General features: G+C 53.2%; 6 protein-coding genes across 6 annotated transcripts; 3 read left to right on the top strand and 3 right to left on the bottom strand.

The window, feature by feature from the left end:
- Positions 1-737: 737 nt before the first annotated feature.
- Positions 738-4248, bottom strand: ATEG_06337 (nuclear import receptor MTR10; the record flags this gene model as incomplete). The annotated part of the gene is made up of 8 exons (XM_001215515.1): positions 738-898; positions 1045-1455; positions 1574-1999; positions 2050-3330; positions 3385-3475; positions 3589-3861; positions 3920-4012; positions 4117-4248. 8 exons carry the CDS (start codon positions 4246-4248, stop codon positions 738-740), a joined length of 2868 nt encoding a protein of 955 aa, XP_001215515.1.
- Positions 4249-4734: 486 nt separating this feature from the next.
- On the top strand, positions 4735-5145 carry ATEG_06336 (small nuclear ribonucleoprotein E; the record flags this gene model as incomplete). Its single annotated transcript, XM_001215514.1, has 3 exons — positions 4735-4875; positions 4933-5023; positions 5093-5145. The coding sequence occupies 3 exons, from the start codon at positions 4735-4737 to the stop codon at positions 5143-5145; spliced, it is 285 nt and encodes a 94-aa protein (XP_001215514.1).
- Positions 5146-5306: 161 nt separating this feature from the next.
- On the bottom strand, positions 5307-5794 carry ATEG_06335 (5-formyltetrahydrofolate cyclo-ligase; the record flags this gene model as incomplete). Its single annotated transcript, XM_001215513.1, has 2 exons — positions 5307-5422; positions 5488-5794. The coding sequence occupies 2 exons, from the start codon at positions 5792-5794 to the stop codon at positions 5307-5309; spliced, it is 423 nt and encodes a 140-aa protein (XP_001215513.1).
- Positions 5795-6470: 676 nt separating this feature from the next.
- Positions 6471-7380, top strand: ATEG_06334 (uncharacterized protein; the record flags this gene model as incomplete). The annotated part of the gene is made up of 4 exons (XM_001215512.1): positions 6471-6590; positions 6671-6785; positions 6850-7028; positions 7084-7380. 4 exons carry the CDS (start codon positions 6471-6473, stop codon positions 7378-7380), a joined length of 711 nt encoding a protein of 236 aa, XP_001215512.1.
- A 359-nt stretch (positions 7381-7739) lies between these two features.
- ATEG_06333 (uncharacterized protein) lies at positions 7740-8351 on the bottom strand (the record flags this gene model as incomplete). The annotated part of the gene is made up of 2 exons (XM_001215511.1): positions 7740-8145; positions 8209-8351. The coding sequence occupies 2 exons, from the start codon at positions 8349-8351 to the stop codon at positions 7740-7742; spliced, it is 549 nt and encodes a 182-aa protein (XP_001215511.1).
- Positions 8352-8763: 412 nt separating this feature from the next.
- Positions 8764-13075, top strand: ATEG_06332 (putative non-repetitive nucleoporin; the record flags this gene model as incomplete). The annotated part of the gene is made up of 5 exons (XM_001215510.1): positions 8764-9049; positions 9112-11583; positions 11636-11724; positions 11780-12409; positions 12467-13075. The coding sequence occupies 5 exons, from the start codon at positions 8764-8766 to the stop codon at positions 13073-13075; spliced, it is 4086 nt and encodes a 1361-aa protein (XP_001215510.1).
- Positions 13076-13584: the final 509 nt, after the last annotated feature.

Here is a 13584-nt window from a genome sequence, read left to right as displayed (position 1 = left end):
ACATGACTCCCAAGCTAGGTAGGTAATTTTGTGCAAACACCCGCCTGACTCTGCCTATTCTAGCCTGATTGATGTCCATCGCCCGGTGGAGCATGGGAAATTAAGTCTGCCTCCCGGCGATTTGGTTTCTCGCTCTGATCGTCGATCCTCTTGTCTAAATCAACCAACGATCATGCTCAAACAGTTTGGTCAATGTGCCGGAGACTGCACGATCCACCCAAGTATAAAATCATTTGACGCACGTTGTAGCTACCGAGATGGGCGAGATTCCGATATCGGCCGTGATATCACTCGTAGACGAGCTCCTTTCTCCATAAACCTACGGCTCCTGGATCGTCGGGTCTTCAAAAGCATGACTCTAGGTTGCTAACTATAAATATTACAGTTGGGGCCGAAAAGTGATGAGCAGAAAAAGAAACCACCCCGGTCGTTGCCCTGCTTCGGTGGCGCATGTCCATCATGCACACCGGCGTGGGTTTCTGAAACGACTACTGGAGGAGCAAGACGGACGTTGCGAAGACTGGGCGGTGGTGATGACGGCCTTGGGTAATTTCATTGGCTTTCCTCCTAACACGTCGTGGCTGTCGGGCTTCCTCTCCCGGTTGGTTCGGATGTGTCGCATGATGCACTCGATGGGCCACACCCGCCACCGGAGGGCTCTACAGACAGGCGAATAATGGGCATCGTCCGGCCCCAAACCCCCCTCAGCTGAGCGGCTCCTGACTGGGTCCAGTCCATCAGTTCCCCTCAAGGTCGTGCTCTTGATCGTGCCTATCCGCTAAACCGGAACCGCGTGGCCTCGAGCCGGCCCAAACCTTCTCGCGGTGCCACGTTTCGTCGCCGGTAAGAGTTCGTAAAATCTGCGCGTGGCGTCGAGTTAGCCCAATGATATCACATCCTGCGTAGTACAAGCAATTCACTTACCCTGGAGCAGGGCGCGAACCTTCCGGATCTCGCCCGATTGTACTTTGTCCGAGATCCCCTTCAGCAGCCGCTCAGCCTCCCCAGCCTTCATTGTGCCGGCGGGGAGCATCTGAAGCGTACTCTGCAGCCAGGACCCGGCCTCGTGTGGCATTAATTCGAACATAGACATCATCACGCCTGACGCGTCAGCGAAGCATTCTCCGGGAAAGGAGAACATCATGCCGGTGAGGATCCGCTGCGTCAAGAGTTGACCCTGCGAGGCTATGAGCTGTTTAACAGCCTCGCGGATCTCGGGCGGATTCGTGTATGGATCGCCATTAGAACTAGTGAATCCTGAAACCGCAGGCTTGTCGAAAGCGAAGCTAAGGAGATCATGATAGTAATGGAGGGTGGCCATGAGGGGATCGACCTGCTGTAACGTGAGGGCGCTGAGGGCGGCAGTGAAGATTGGCACCGCCAAAGAGGAGTTGATGCATTCCTTGGGATAGTACCGCATAGCATCCGAAGAAAGGCGATAGAAATCCTCAATCACTGATAGACACAGTTAGCATGTTTCATCGAGATAATTATTGGTATTACACTCTGCATGAGTCCATCCACAATAGAAAAAGAAAAGAAGGACAGAGACAGGGATCGACCGAGAACATACCGTCGGGCAAATTCTCCGGAGGCAGGTCATTCAGCGTACGCAAGAATGCAACCGCCTGTTGCTCGTAAAACTGGAAGACGGCAAGGCTGGTGGCTGGGTCGACAAACTCGGCGCCTTCTGAAAATTCACGAACGACGGCATCCGTGGCCCACAAGAAGCAGCCCTCTCGGGACGCCTCAAACCCGCTGGCGAGACTGTGAGCTAAGGTGGGGAGGAGAGGGGTCATGGCCGTGCGGTAGGAGATGATCATATTCCTCCAGCAGCGGCAAACCCGCTCCAAGATGGGCGTGGACGAAGTGAAGTTCATGGCAATCGTCGTCATGATTGGTAGAATCTCGCCACAGTACTTGACGGCGGGGTTCTCTTGATTTGGCCCGACATAGGGATTGACCACTACGACGAATGTCGTAATCAACTGGATGTGATCTAAAGCGAGTTAGTATGCAGGCGTTCATGAATGGAAGGTGGACACGTACCGGCAACAGCCCGCTGACCCTGTTCATCCTTGGCGTTGTTCGCCAGGTTCATAATGCGGTTCATGATGGGATCACAGAACATCTTCATAGTCTCGTAGATCTTGTCCAGTGGCTGCACTGCAACAACTGCAGCCACTCCCTCGGTCACCTCTTCCTGACTTGCCGGCTTCAACTTATCAAGGACCGACTCGTAGAACGTGTGCAGCTGTGCAATGTGCCCTCCCAGAAGCTTCTGGCAATCCGTCCCCAAGAACTTGAAAGCTAGCGCCGCAGCCTGTACCACTTCCGCCGAACTGTGTTGGAAGCCCGAGATGACATAATTCAGCTGAGCCTCGAGAGTCTCGGGGTGTTGCGCCGTCCATTCCGTATACCGCGCAAGAGCCATGATAGCTTGGAAGCGAATCTTCTCTTGGTTCGGGATCTGCACAATCAACGGAATCACCTGGGGGAGAACCAAATCCTCTTCAGGGTCCACCATACGCCCCATAGCTCGCAAGCTAAAGAGAGGCGCTTCAAGTTCCTGCCAGTTCGGCACATGCTCATCGCTGGACTGCGCGGCATACTTGGAGATCCATTGCTGTATCAACTGGTAAGCCTTGTTCAGGCATTCCGCCACGCCAATGACGGAGCAACAATCCTTCAGCACGTCTCCCATCGAGTGCCGATAATGCCTGAACTTCTCTTCCTGCTCCCGATCACCACCGAACAGATCCGTCTCGCCTTCTTCGGGACGGGGATATTCGAGGTGCTTGACCATGATATCTACCAACTGGGAGAATATATCGGCCAAATTTGCCCGTGCCTCTGTGTATCGCTCCAACGTGACGTATTGTTTCAGCTCGTACCAGAAGACGAAAGTCAGAGATACTGCGTCGCGTTCCCAGTCACGGGCACAGCACTCCAGGACGGCTTCTACAAGACCCCGGAACTGTACCGGCATGCGGGCAATAAGAACCACCCAGGCCTCGCCTGCTTCCGCAAATAGTCGGGTGATCCCTCGGAATGCGTCCGTGTCTTCCGCCTCTGCAGCCTCCGCAATTTTGGGGCGCAAGGACAGTACGCGAGGGTATAACGCTTGGATGAGTGATAGGGAGTCATCCACCTCCGAAGTGTCTCTGTATAAGGCGCACATGCTATCCACGGCAGACTCGAAGGAGCGATCATCGTCCAAAGCCTTCAAAATGACGTCCATCAAGGGCGACTCGACGATCTTTGCAGAGGGGATTTCGCGCATCCACGAGGTAATGCAGTCCAGGAGACGAGGGTTGGTCGCCGCAGAAGCTAAGAGAAGGGAGTCAGCACATTGTATATCACCGAGTCAGAGACTGTACATACGTGACGACTGAGCGTATTGGATCAGGAGGTGCATCACCTGGTCCGCGTTGTCTTCCAGGAGCTCTTTCGTTTTGGTGTTGAGATCCTCTTCCTAATGAAGCCCACATATATTAGATTCCGAGGTTACTGGTAGTCCGAAGTGAAGACAGTGCCGATCGGGTTGAAACGGGTGGTGAACGGGTGGGTTGAGTCGGCCGAACGTACACTGAGATTGATTTTGCGACCTTCTGTGACTTCCTCGGGGAGAATTCGCAGGAACTCCAGGACGCAGTCGCCCGCATTACTGCCCAATGCCGCGCCCACCGTGGCCAGGACATCCTTCCACTGAAGCATCTGAATAGCCAAGCTGGCCAGACACACGCAGAGCTGCGTCTGGATTGGTCGAGGGCCGGAGGCGAAGGCGACGAGGAGGTTCATAACCGAGTCTCTCAAAGCGACAGTTGATTCAGCTGGCAATTGATCCAAGTCAAAGATAATCTAATGGGCGTCAGTATGGAGGACGGTGTCTAGCGACGTGTCTAAATGGCGTATTCACCTTCCCCTTCAGGGTGGTTGCGGCGAACAACTTGGCTTCCACGGGTACGTCAGGAGACTGCAATAAGTCATGGGTAATCGTCCAGGCTTCGACCTAAGGAACGTCATAACCGCAGTCAGTGAGTTGTGTGTCAGAGCTGGTGCGGGTGGGAAAAGCATCAATCGGCAAAAGGAGGGAGGGGTCGCGGAAGAACCGACAGATTTCTGGAACTTCTCCAGGAACTCATGAGCCTGTGTTTTCTCGCTGCGGGAAACATTTCCCTGCATGGTCGCAACGGCTGCTAGGACGGGGCCGAAGGCCTGTCCAGAAGCTCCATCTTTGGTGGCCATTGCCTGGAAGAAGGGTTGGTTTCTCGGTGTTGATATAGAAGAATCGGGCGGATGAGGGGTTAGCCAGGCCAGACGGCTTAACACCTAGGAAGACTGAGCATGAACTGTCATTCACTAGATTGATTGCAGGGGCGCAACGGAGGAAGAGGGAGAAAAGAATATGGATCACACGCGAGTAGGGAAAGAGAGGGAGCTGAGGAAATGTCGTCAGGAGCAGGAGGGGAAAGGTGGGATGTTGGCGGTGGTGACTGTGACGACCGATTCGGCAGGAAAAGTTGGTGAGGCGCTCCGGCGCGGGAGAAACCTCGCCGAAGCTCTTCTGGATCTCTCACTTTCATCCTGCAACCATCTACCACCCACACGCCCTCAGACAACACCTCCGCCGCTCGGTTTGCATCTTTCTCGACCTCAATCTCTCTAGACCGACGGTCCTCCTGATTCTTTGAGTTTCTCTTTTATCCATTTCCCGCACGTCGCGCATCCATCATGACCGGTCGAGGCGGTGGAGCTGCTCGCAAGACCCTGCTTGCGCCCATTCATTTCATCTTCAAGCTTCTTCAACAGCGATCGACGGTTTCAATCTGGCTTTATGAACAGTTGGCTTTCCGGATAGAAGGAAAAATCAGGGTGTGTTGGCTCTTCTTCGGCAGTGCGATCGCGTCTTGGCTAACCTGTCCGTCATAGGGATTCGATGAATTCATGAACCTAGTTGTCGACGACGCGGTTGAAGTGAGAATGGCGACAAAGACTGACGAAGAGAAGCGGAGGCCTCTGGGTATGCGACCGCCCTCACCCCCTAGCTACATCCGATGACCGTATGATCATGATCCTAACAAATTACCAGGCCAGATATTGCTGAAGGGCGACAACGTGTCGCTCATCCAGGCCGTGCAGTGATCGTTCCATGAAATACAAAAAAGTCCTTTTGTTACCCTTCCAGGCGCTCATCATGTTACGATATTATCGATTCCTTTTAATCAGAACTATTTACGGTCACTACTAGAGGGCATCCACACATTGGGAAACACACAGGCCGTGCAGGATAGGAAATAGCGCAATCAATCTTCTTGACGGACAAGGCACCGATTGTCGCCAACAATCAGAGCGTCTACTCGCCAGTCGTGGGTCGTAACGGGTACTTCGGCCACCAGTTGTTCTCGAAGCGAAAGGGCCACTGTCGGGTTTAGTGCTTCTGGTCTCATGGAAATAATTGAATCATTTGACAAGGGCTAGTCGTACCTAGCAAGGGCATCTTCTTCGTCGTCGTCGTCGCGGCAGCCGCCTCGGCGTATCGGCTTAGAAAATGATCATAGTATCCTTTACCATGACCGAGTCTTCGAAACCCCTCGTCGAACGCCATTCCAGGCATCACAATCATATCTAGTCCATGGATATCATCCCGAGTAGTGTTCCCTTTAGAAACTCCGACTCCTCCCAGACAATTCTTCTTGTTAGTCACCTGGGCCTCACTAAGTGACGGAATCCCCCACTTGTCTGGGACGAGGGATGTGAACTCTTCCATCGACTCCAATGCTAACATGTCCATGATGGACATCTTCTTTTGCGTAGGCGATGGTGATGGCGATTCCACGCTGTGAATATAGGGGACAAAGACTTCCTTGCCTTTTGATAAGGCGTCCTGGACGATTGCCGTGGTAGATAGTTCACCTGACGGCATGGAGAGGTAGACTCCAATGCGTTTGGCATGCTGGTACTCTGCTAAGGAGAACAACTTGTTGGTCGCAGTTTTTGCTGGTAACGTCAGTGTGAATCCGTAGATCATTCATGGCTGAGGAATGTCTGACATTGGCTGACGATGGACTCCGCGGGGATTCGTTGGAGAACATCGCGCATGTTTCGGCGAAGCTCTTTCTTCGCCGTCTGAAGGCCCGCCATCATGGTTCTCAAGAGACCTTCAGTCTAGGATTGAGATGTTTGAAGTAATCGGGAGAGGGTTTCTAACGAAGAGCGACAGTGGTGTACGAGATGTACGAGACACGAGATGTACTTTTTGGGGGAAGTTCTGATGGCCGCGGCCTTGGCGCATTATTGATCGACGCCCTTTCATTGCTCACCTTCATGGTTCAACATTCCAACCAACCCGTCAACAATGCTTCCAAGGGCTTCGACGTTGCCATTGCGCGTCGGCGCCCTCGCAAGATGCCGTATTTTCCCTTTCTGCCATCGTGTCGCTCTCTTCCTCCGTCTACCACAGTCCCACCATGGTGCACGCAGGATACTTCGTCCTCGGTCTGTTGACCACGACGGTCAGCGCCGTCAACAATGTCGCTGATCTAGTGGGCACTTGGTCAACCAAGTCTCGCAATGTCCTTACAGGTCCGGTATGTTTGGGGTCGATATCGTTGTTTACTTTCCGATGTTCGCGTTGCGATGGAGAGCTCATGCGGCGTTACAATTCTAGGGCTTCTATGATCCGATCCAGGATAAGCTACTGGAGCCAAATCTCACCGGGATTTCTTATTCATTCACAGCGGACGGCTACTACGAAGAAGCGTACTATCGTGCTCTCGCCAACCGTGAGTTCTGCCCTTCCCGTGGCGGCCTCTGGATGATGACCTGACTTCTTGATGCGAAACTCAGCGACAAACCCCGAGTGTCCACGGGGAATTATGCAATGGCAACATGGCTCCTACGTCGTCGACAGTGGTGGCGTTCTTCGATTAACTCCAATCGAAGTGGATGGTCGCCAGCTCTTGTCAGACCCATGTGCGGCGGATAAGGGCATCTATACCCGATACAACCAGACGGAAACGTTCAATGTGCGTGCAATACGTGAAGCAACCTCAAGCGGCTCGCAGACTAACTTCCCTCCAGTCTTTCAAAGTATACGTGGACTCATATCACAACGTCCAACGACTCGACCTCCAGAAATTCGACGACTCCTTCATGCACCCAATGTATTTGGTCTACCGGCCACCTCAGATGCTACCCACTGAAACCTTGAACCCTGTATCTCATAGCAAGAAGAAACGTCATGTCACACGAGAGACCCATGGGTGGTTCCGCCTGACAGACCTAGTCAAGCGAGAGGAGATCCTCAACCCCGATCGATGGCTCTGGCTGGGATTATTCATGACTGCCGTTGGTGGGTTCACCTTCATCTACTCATAGAGGGAAGAACCAGTGGGCAGCTTAGGCGCATCGAAAATTTGATTTTATGTAGGGCGTTTGATTGAACACGGATGGCTATTAAACACATGCGCATCGCTTGAAATGGGATGTCTTGCATTTGGGCTTAGATGTAACATTCCTTGACAAGGGTTTCTCATAGCTCCAGTGCAAATGTATTCATTTGCCTGCTGATACCAACATGTGCGACTTCTAATATAAAACCTGTGGAAAGCCATGTCGCGTCCTACCCTGTGGGTACCCATAAGACTGAGCGCGGAGTGTTCAGGTCGAGGCCTTTGTAGCGTCAATCTATTATACAATCGTACGTGGGAGTAATATACAGTGATCAGTTTGCAGGCTCAAGCTGCCGAAACGGCTGCTTTGGCAATCTTCGCGACCTCCGATCGCTCCGCTGGCTTGCCATCCAGGGCACCACCAGGAGCAAAGAGAGCCTTGAGCAACGATCCAATCTCAACCTTCTTGCCGGACTCCTTCATTTTGGAGATCTCCTGGGAGACAATCTGTTGGACATCATCCAGGCTCATGGTCTCCACCTGGCCCGCATATTCCTCGAGGATCGTGGCCTGCTCGTCTTCCTTCTCTTTGAGATCAGGTCGGTCGGCTTCGGCGAACTGTTGCGCGGCTTCCTTTGCGCCCGCAGCCCGTTTGCGGATCAGCGACAGGAGCTGGAGATCGGTCTGAATGGGAGACGAGGTCTTTTGGGAGTTGTTGGTTTCCGAGATCAGGGCGCGAAGGACGTTCAATCTGCATTACTCCACCGGTTTAGGGCTGCGGCTTTCCATTCACACGAATGTAGGATGCGCCTACCGAGCAGTATCCTTTGCTCTCATGGCCGTCTTAAGATCCGTTCTGATTTTGGCCATGAGCGGCGGCATAGTCGGAGAGCTGGTCGAGTTCCATCGCATGGAACGCAGGCTCCGAGGCGCGGGGAATCGCATGGGACGGAACATGATAGAGAAATATGCGAAATTATAGACCTGAAGAGCTGAAGTACAGGATAATTAGAGAAAACCGAACGAGACAATTGCGCGAAATGAATTGGAGTCGGAGTTGCGCTGAGGAAGAAAACAAGCCGCAAAGGCGGAGAGCCACGATCTGCCGGCCCGTGCACAATTTTGTTTCCCTGCCTGAGCTTCTTTCGTTCGGACTGTTCATTATTCTTCATATCCTCCCAGTGTTTCTGCCCTCCACCTCTTCCCAGGGGCCTTTTCTCTTCCCATTGATGCTCCTCCTCCTCTTTATTTGGCCTCTTTCTCTTTCTCCTCATTGATTACACCTTGCTCATCCCCACTCAGCCCCTGCGCTGACCGGTTCGCTCCTACGACACTGGCGGAGCGCGACCTTCACCTTCACGACGCCATCATGTCTTACCCGAACCTTCCAACTCTTACGCCTCAGAGACCGCTTCCAGGTGCTTTCTTTCAGACGCCGGCCCCTAACAATGTTCCCAATCAACCCGTGTTCGCCCCGAAGCCGACCACGTCTGTCGCCGCGCAGCAAGCTTCACCGGCGTCGCTCCCCAAGCTCCCCCCAGCTGCCTCGAAGTCCCAAAGTCAGACCTTGAGTACAGAAGAAAGGGCGGCGCGTACGGTAAATGATACACTTACCCAGGAAGCTCGGTATCCAGACCTCGACAACTACCTGTCTCGTAAGTCTCCCATGACGCGAATGATCCCTCTCGACTGGTGTGTGACTGACCGGTTTCTTCAGAGGGCTTTTCGTCCGACTACGATATTCCCGTTTCGCCATCATGGGCCCCTTTCCAGAAAGTGAAGATGTACAATATTCCCGACCAGATCTTTGATCAGTACAACCGAGCGCAAGTCTCCACGAGTATGGGTCTGTTTGCAGAGCTCAACCACGCCTGGGTTGCGATAGATAATGCGCTCTATATCTGGGACTACACACACCCCAACCCTCAGTTGGTGGGCTTCGAAGACCAACCGAACAGCATCAACGCCGTCAAATTGGCCAAACCGCGTCCGGGCGTATTCCTGCCGTCGATCACCCATCTGCTGGTCATATCAACTACCGCCGAGATCATTTTATTAGGAATGGGCTGTGAGACCACGGCCAATGGAGCGCGACAGGTCTCATTGTTCCAAACCGGCATGTCGGCGTCGATCCGTGGTCTAGAAGTACACGTCCTCGCTTCTTCCGACGCGACTGGCCGCATCTTCTTCGGTAGCACCGCCGACAACGACGTATACGAAATCACCTACCAACAGGAGGAACGGTGGTTCCAGGGTCGATGCGCTAAGGTCAATCATACGAGCTCGCGCTTCTCGGCATTCACGCCCTCACTGAGCTTCAGCCACAAGCCCTTCGAGAACGTCGAGCAAATGGAGATCGATGATACAAGAAGATTGATCTACACACTCTCGTCTCTGTCTACGATCCGTGTATTCCACATGAAGCCGGACGGTACTATCGCCTTGGCGATCACAAAGCATGCCATGGATATCTATGCCAACATTGGACATATCATTGCCTCGAACGAGACCCTCAACCCTAAAGTTCCGATCGTATCCATCAGCCCCATTCCTGCTGCCGAGGCATCCAGGTACCATCTGATGGCCACTACTGCCACCGGATATCGTATATACCTAAGTGCTACTGGTTCGTACAGCTGGTCTGCGACGTCGAACGGTCAAAATGCCCCGACCAGTATGCAGGCCCATCATGTGAAAACTCCTCCGTTTGATAATGCGCCTCCGAGTCCAACTGGCGCCGCATTCCCCGGTCAACCTCGTTTCCAGGCATCCCTCGCATCGAAGGTTCCCATTCACACGTTGGATCCCACGAGATTCACCGTCCGATACCCACCCGGCTACTTCTTCTGCTTTACATGCAAGGATCCCAGCCGCAAAACCGACGCTCTTTTCGTTTCCTCCCCGGACTCCGGCCGTGTCGCCCGCTCCTCCCAGGAGAATATCGTCCCTGGACAGGCTGCTGAGACTGGTATCTGGCTCTCCCTGGGCAGCAGAGCTGAGGATGTTGGCCTCTGTTCCCCATCCACCGCAGCTTCTACAACCCCCGGAGGTTTTGGCAATGAACTTGCGATCCAGTTTGACAACCCGGCTGCTGAAGTTGCCATCCTGACAAACACTGGCATTCACGTTATCCGCCGCCGCCGCCTCGTAGACATGTTCGCGGCTCTGGTTCGCGGTGGTGGTAGCGGTGAAGAAGGGCTGGAAGGCGAAGTCAAGAACTTCATCCGCACTTATGGTAGGAGTGAGACCCTTGCGACAGCTTTGGCTGTTGCATGTGGCCAAGGTGTTGAAGTTTCTTCTGACTCTCGCCTCACCCAAATCAACGACCCGGATGTGCTGGAGTTTGCTCGCAAGGTCTTCATCGACCATGGTGGCCGTCCCATGATCAATGAGAATGCAGTGGCAGATAACTCTACGCCTGCGATTGACACGGTTGTTCCTTCGCCAAGACATGCCGGCATCGCTCTTTACATCTCTAGACTGCTCCGTTCGATCTGGAAGAAAGAAATCGCATCAGTTTCGAGCTCACCCAATGGAGCCCAGACCATTTCTGCGTCTGTTCCCTCGTCCAAGTTGCAGTCGATTCAGCGAGATCTGTCTGCCCTTCAGGATTTCTTCAAGGTTAACAAGAGCTTCATCGAAGGTCTGAGTGGCCCGGAAGCGCTGGCACGCGTGTCCACCAAGCAAGAAGAAACGGCACTACAGGCAGAACATCGCGCGCTGCACTCTCTTGTACAGCTAGTGTCTCACACCATTGAAGGTATCTCGTTTGTGCTAGTGTTGTTTGACGAACGAGTCGATGAGATCGTTGCTCCCTTGCCGGATGAGTCGAAGCAGCGATTCCTGAAGCTTACATTTGAGGAGCTCTTCAGCACGAGCAAAGGCCACGACATTGCGAAGGAACTTGTCAAGGGGATTGTGAACCGGAATATTGCGAAGGGATCCAACGTGGAAACGGTGGCCGATGCTCTCAGGCGGCGCTGCGGTAGCTTCTGCAGTGCTGAAGATGTCGTCATTTTCAAGGCGCAGGAGCTGCTCAAGCGGGCTACAGAAGCTGGTTCCAGCTCCGAGCTCGGTCGCAATCTCCTTAACGAAAGTCTCCATCTTTTCCAGCAGGTTTCTGAGAATCTTCCCATGGACTACCTGGTCTCTGCAGTGGAAAGCTACATTGCCAACCAGTTTTTCGCAGGTATGCTCATACCGTCGCGCGTGATAAAATGCCGCCATCTAACTCTTTCCAGGTGCCATCCAGCTTGCTCTCAATGTTGCTGCTCGGTCGGACAAGGCCAACATGGCGCTGTCCTGGATCGTTGACGGACGTCCTGAGGCGGTGAGTCACGTCACTGTTATATTTCACGGCGCGATACTGATTAATTTCCGTAAAGGACTCTCGCAGGGACTACTTCTACTTCAGAAAGCAGTGTTATGACCTCATTTTCAAGGTTATCATCGCAGTCGACGACCTGGCCGCTCACGATCCTGGCGTTGTCGATGGGCAGCTCACCCTTGTGGCCAAGCGCAAGAACGAAGCCTATGGCGTCATTTCCGATTCCATTGACGAGGTCTTCCTGACCAGCCTGTACGATTGGTACTTGGAACAGGGTTGGAGCGACCGACTGCTGCAGACGAGCTCTGCATTCGTGGTCACCTACCTGGAACGCAAGTCGGCAGATGACCTCGCTCATGCGGACCTGTTGTGGAAGTACTACACCCAGTCACAGCAATTTTTCAAAGCGGCCAACGTCCAGTTCAGTCTGGCGCAGAGCGCTTTCGCCCTCCCGCTCAGTCGTAGGATTGAATATCTGGGTCGTGCAAGAGCCAACGCCTCGACCTTTACACCCGATGTCGGCCGTCAGCCCCGGCAACGGTTATTGCAGGAGATATCCGCCTTGATCGATATCGCTAACATCCAAGATGACCTTCTCCAGCGTCTGAAGGATGATAAGCGAATTGTCCCGGAGCGGAGAGCCCAGGTCCTTAGCGACGTCGATGGGCCGATCAAGGACGTCAGCACGGTAAGAAATCCAGACGGCTCAATCCCTGTTAATTGCTAGAGTACTGACGATGACTAGCTGTTTAATGAATATGCCGACCCGGCAAGCTACTACGATATCTGCTTACAGATCTTCTACCTGGCCGACCACCGGAATCCTGCAGATATTCGGTCGACGTGGCAGCATCTGCTGCAGGACCTGCACGACGAGACGGTCCAGAAGGGTGAGCCGCTTCCCTACGAAGCTGTGATCGACAAGGTGAGGAGCCTGGGTAGCCGATTGCGGCTGTCCGAGACCATTTTCCCGATCCCCGTCCTGTTGCCAATGCTCGAGCGCTATGCATTGGAGCACCAGCGGGGCGTGGGACCGGCGACATGGGTGGTGGACCTGTTCCTCGATCTGGGCATTGCGCACGAGACCATCTACACCATCCTCGAATCGATGTACTACACGGACGAAGCGCCCTTCCATGGCTCCAACCGGAAATACATCGCCAAGGACCTGCTTTATCTGATCGACCACTGGTTCCATGACACCGTCCGGCTCGGCGGAACTGTGTTCGGGAGTGACGTGGTTGCGGAACGTATCTCCGAGACGCTGCTTCTCCTGCAGCAGGGAGGCATCACTCCGGAACAGATGCAGCTTGCCACGGAGCTGCGGACGAGGATCCAGGATGTATTGCGGTAGGACATGCAGTGACGGTTGCAATTAAAACAACTTTGCCTTATCTTTTAGATCTTACAGCTTCTAGATCTTCAAGACCCCATATCTTGACTTGACTTGCATGTTTTGTTTGTCGTACGAGCCTTTTGGGGCGGACACTGGAGTTCTCTGAATTGTACTATTAATTAAATGATCTCCGAAAGGTAGCAATAAAATGAAGAAGCCAAACAACAAGAAATCACGTCTATGGAACCCGAACAGCCGTGCAGAAGAACAAGCAAGCAAGCAAGCAAGCAAGCAAGCAGAATTGAACCATCACGTCTAAATCCCGACAGGAAGATCATCATCGTGTCAGTCCAACAACGCGTCTATCAACCGAACCGAGGTATCAAATCAAACCAGCCAACCAATAAAACGATGCAGATAAGAAAAGCAACAAGGAAGAATACGAAATAAGCTGCAGCACATGGACGTAACAAATGCGAATCGCAGTAGAAACACCGACGCTGCAATATTAGGTAGGTCATGGGCGA

This window comes from Aspergillus terreus, genomic scaffold, assembly GCF_000149615.1.
Source record: "Aspergillus terreus NIH2624 scaffold_9 genomic scaffold, whole genome shotgun sequence".
NCBI classification, from domain to species: Eukaryota; Fungi; Ascomycota; class Eurotiomycetes; order Eurotiales; family Aspergillaceae; genus Aspergillus; species Aspergillus terreus.
Note: the sequence above shows the minus strand (reverse complement) of the source record. Positions and strands in the feature narration are given on the sequence as shown.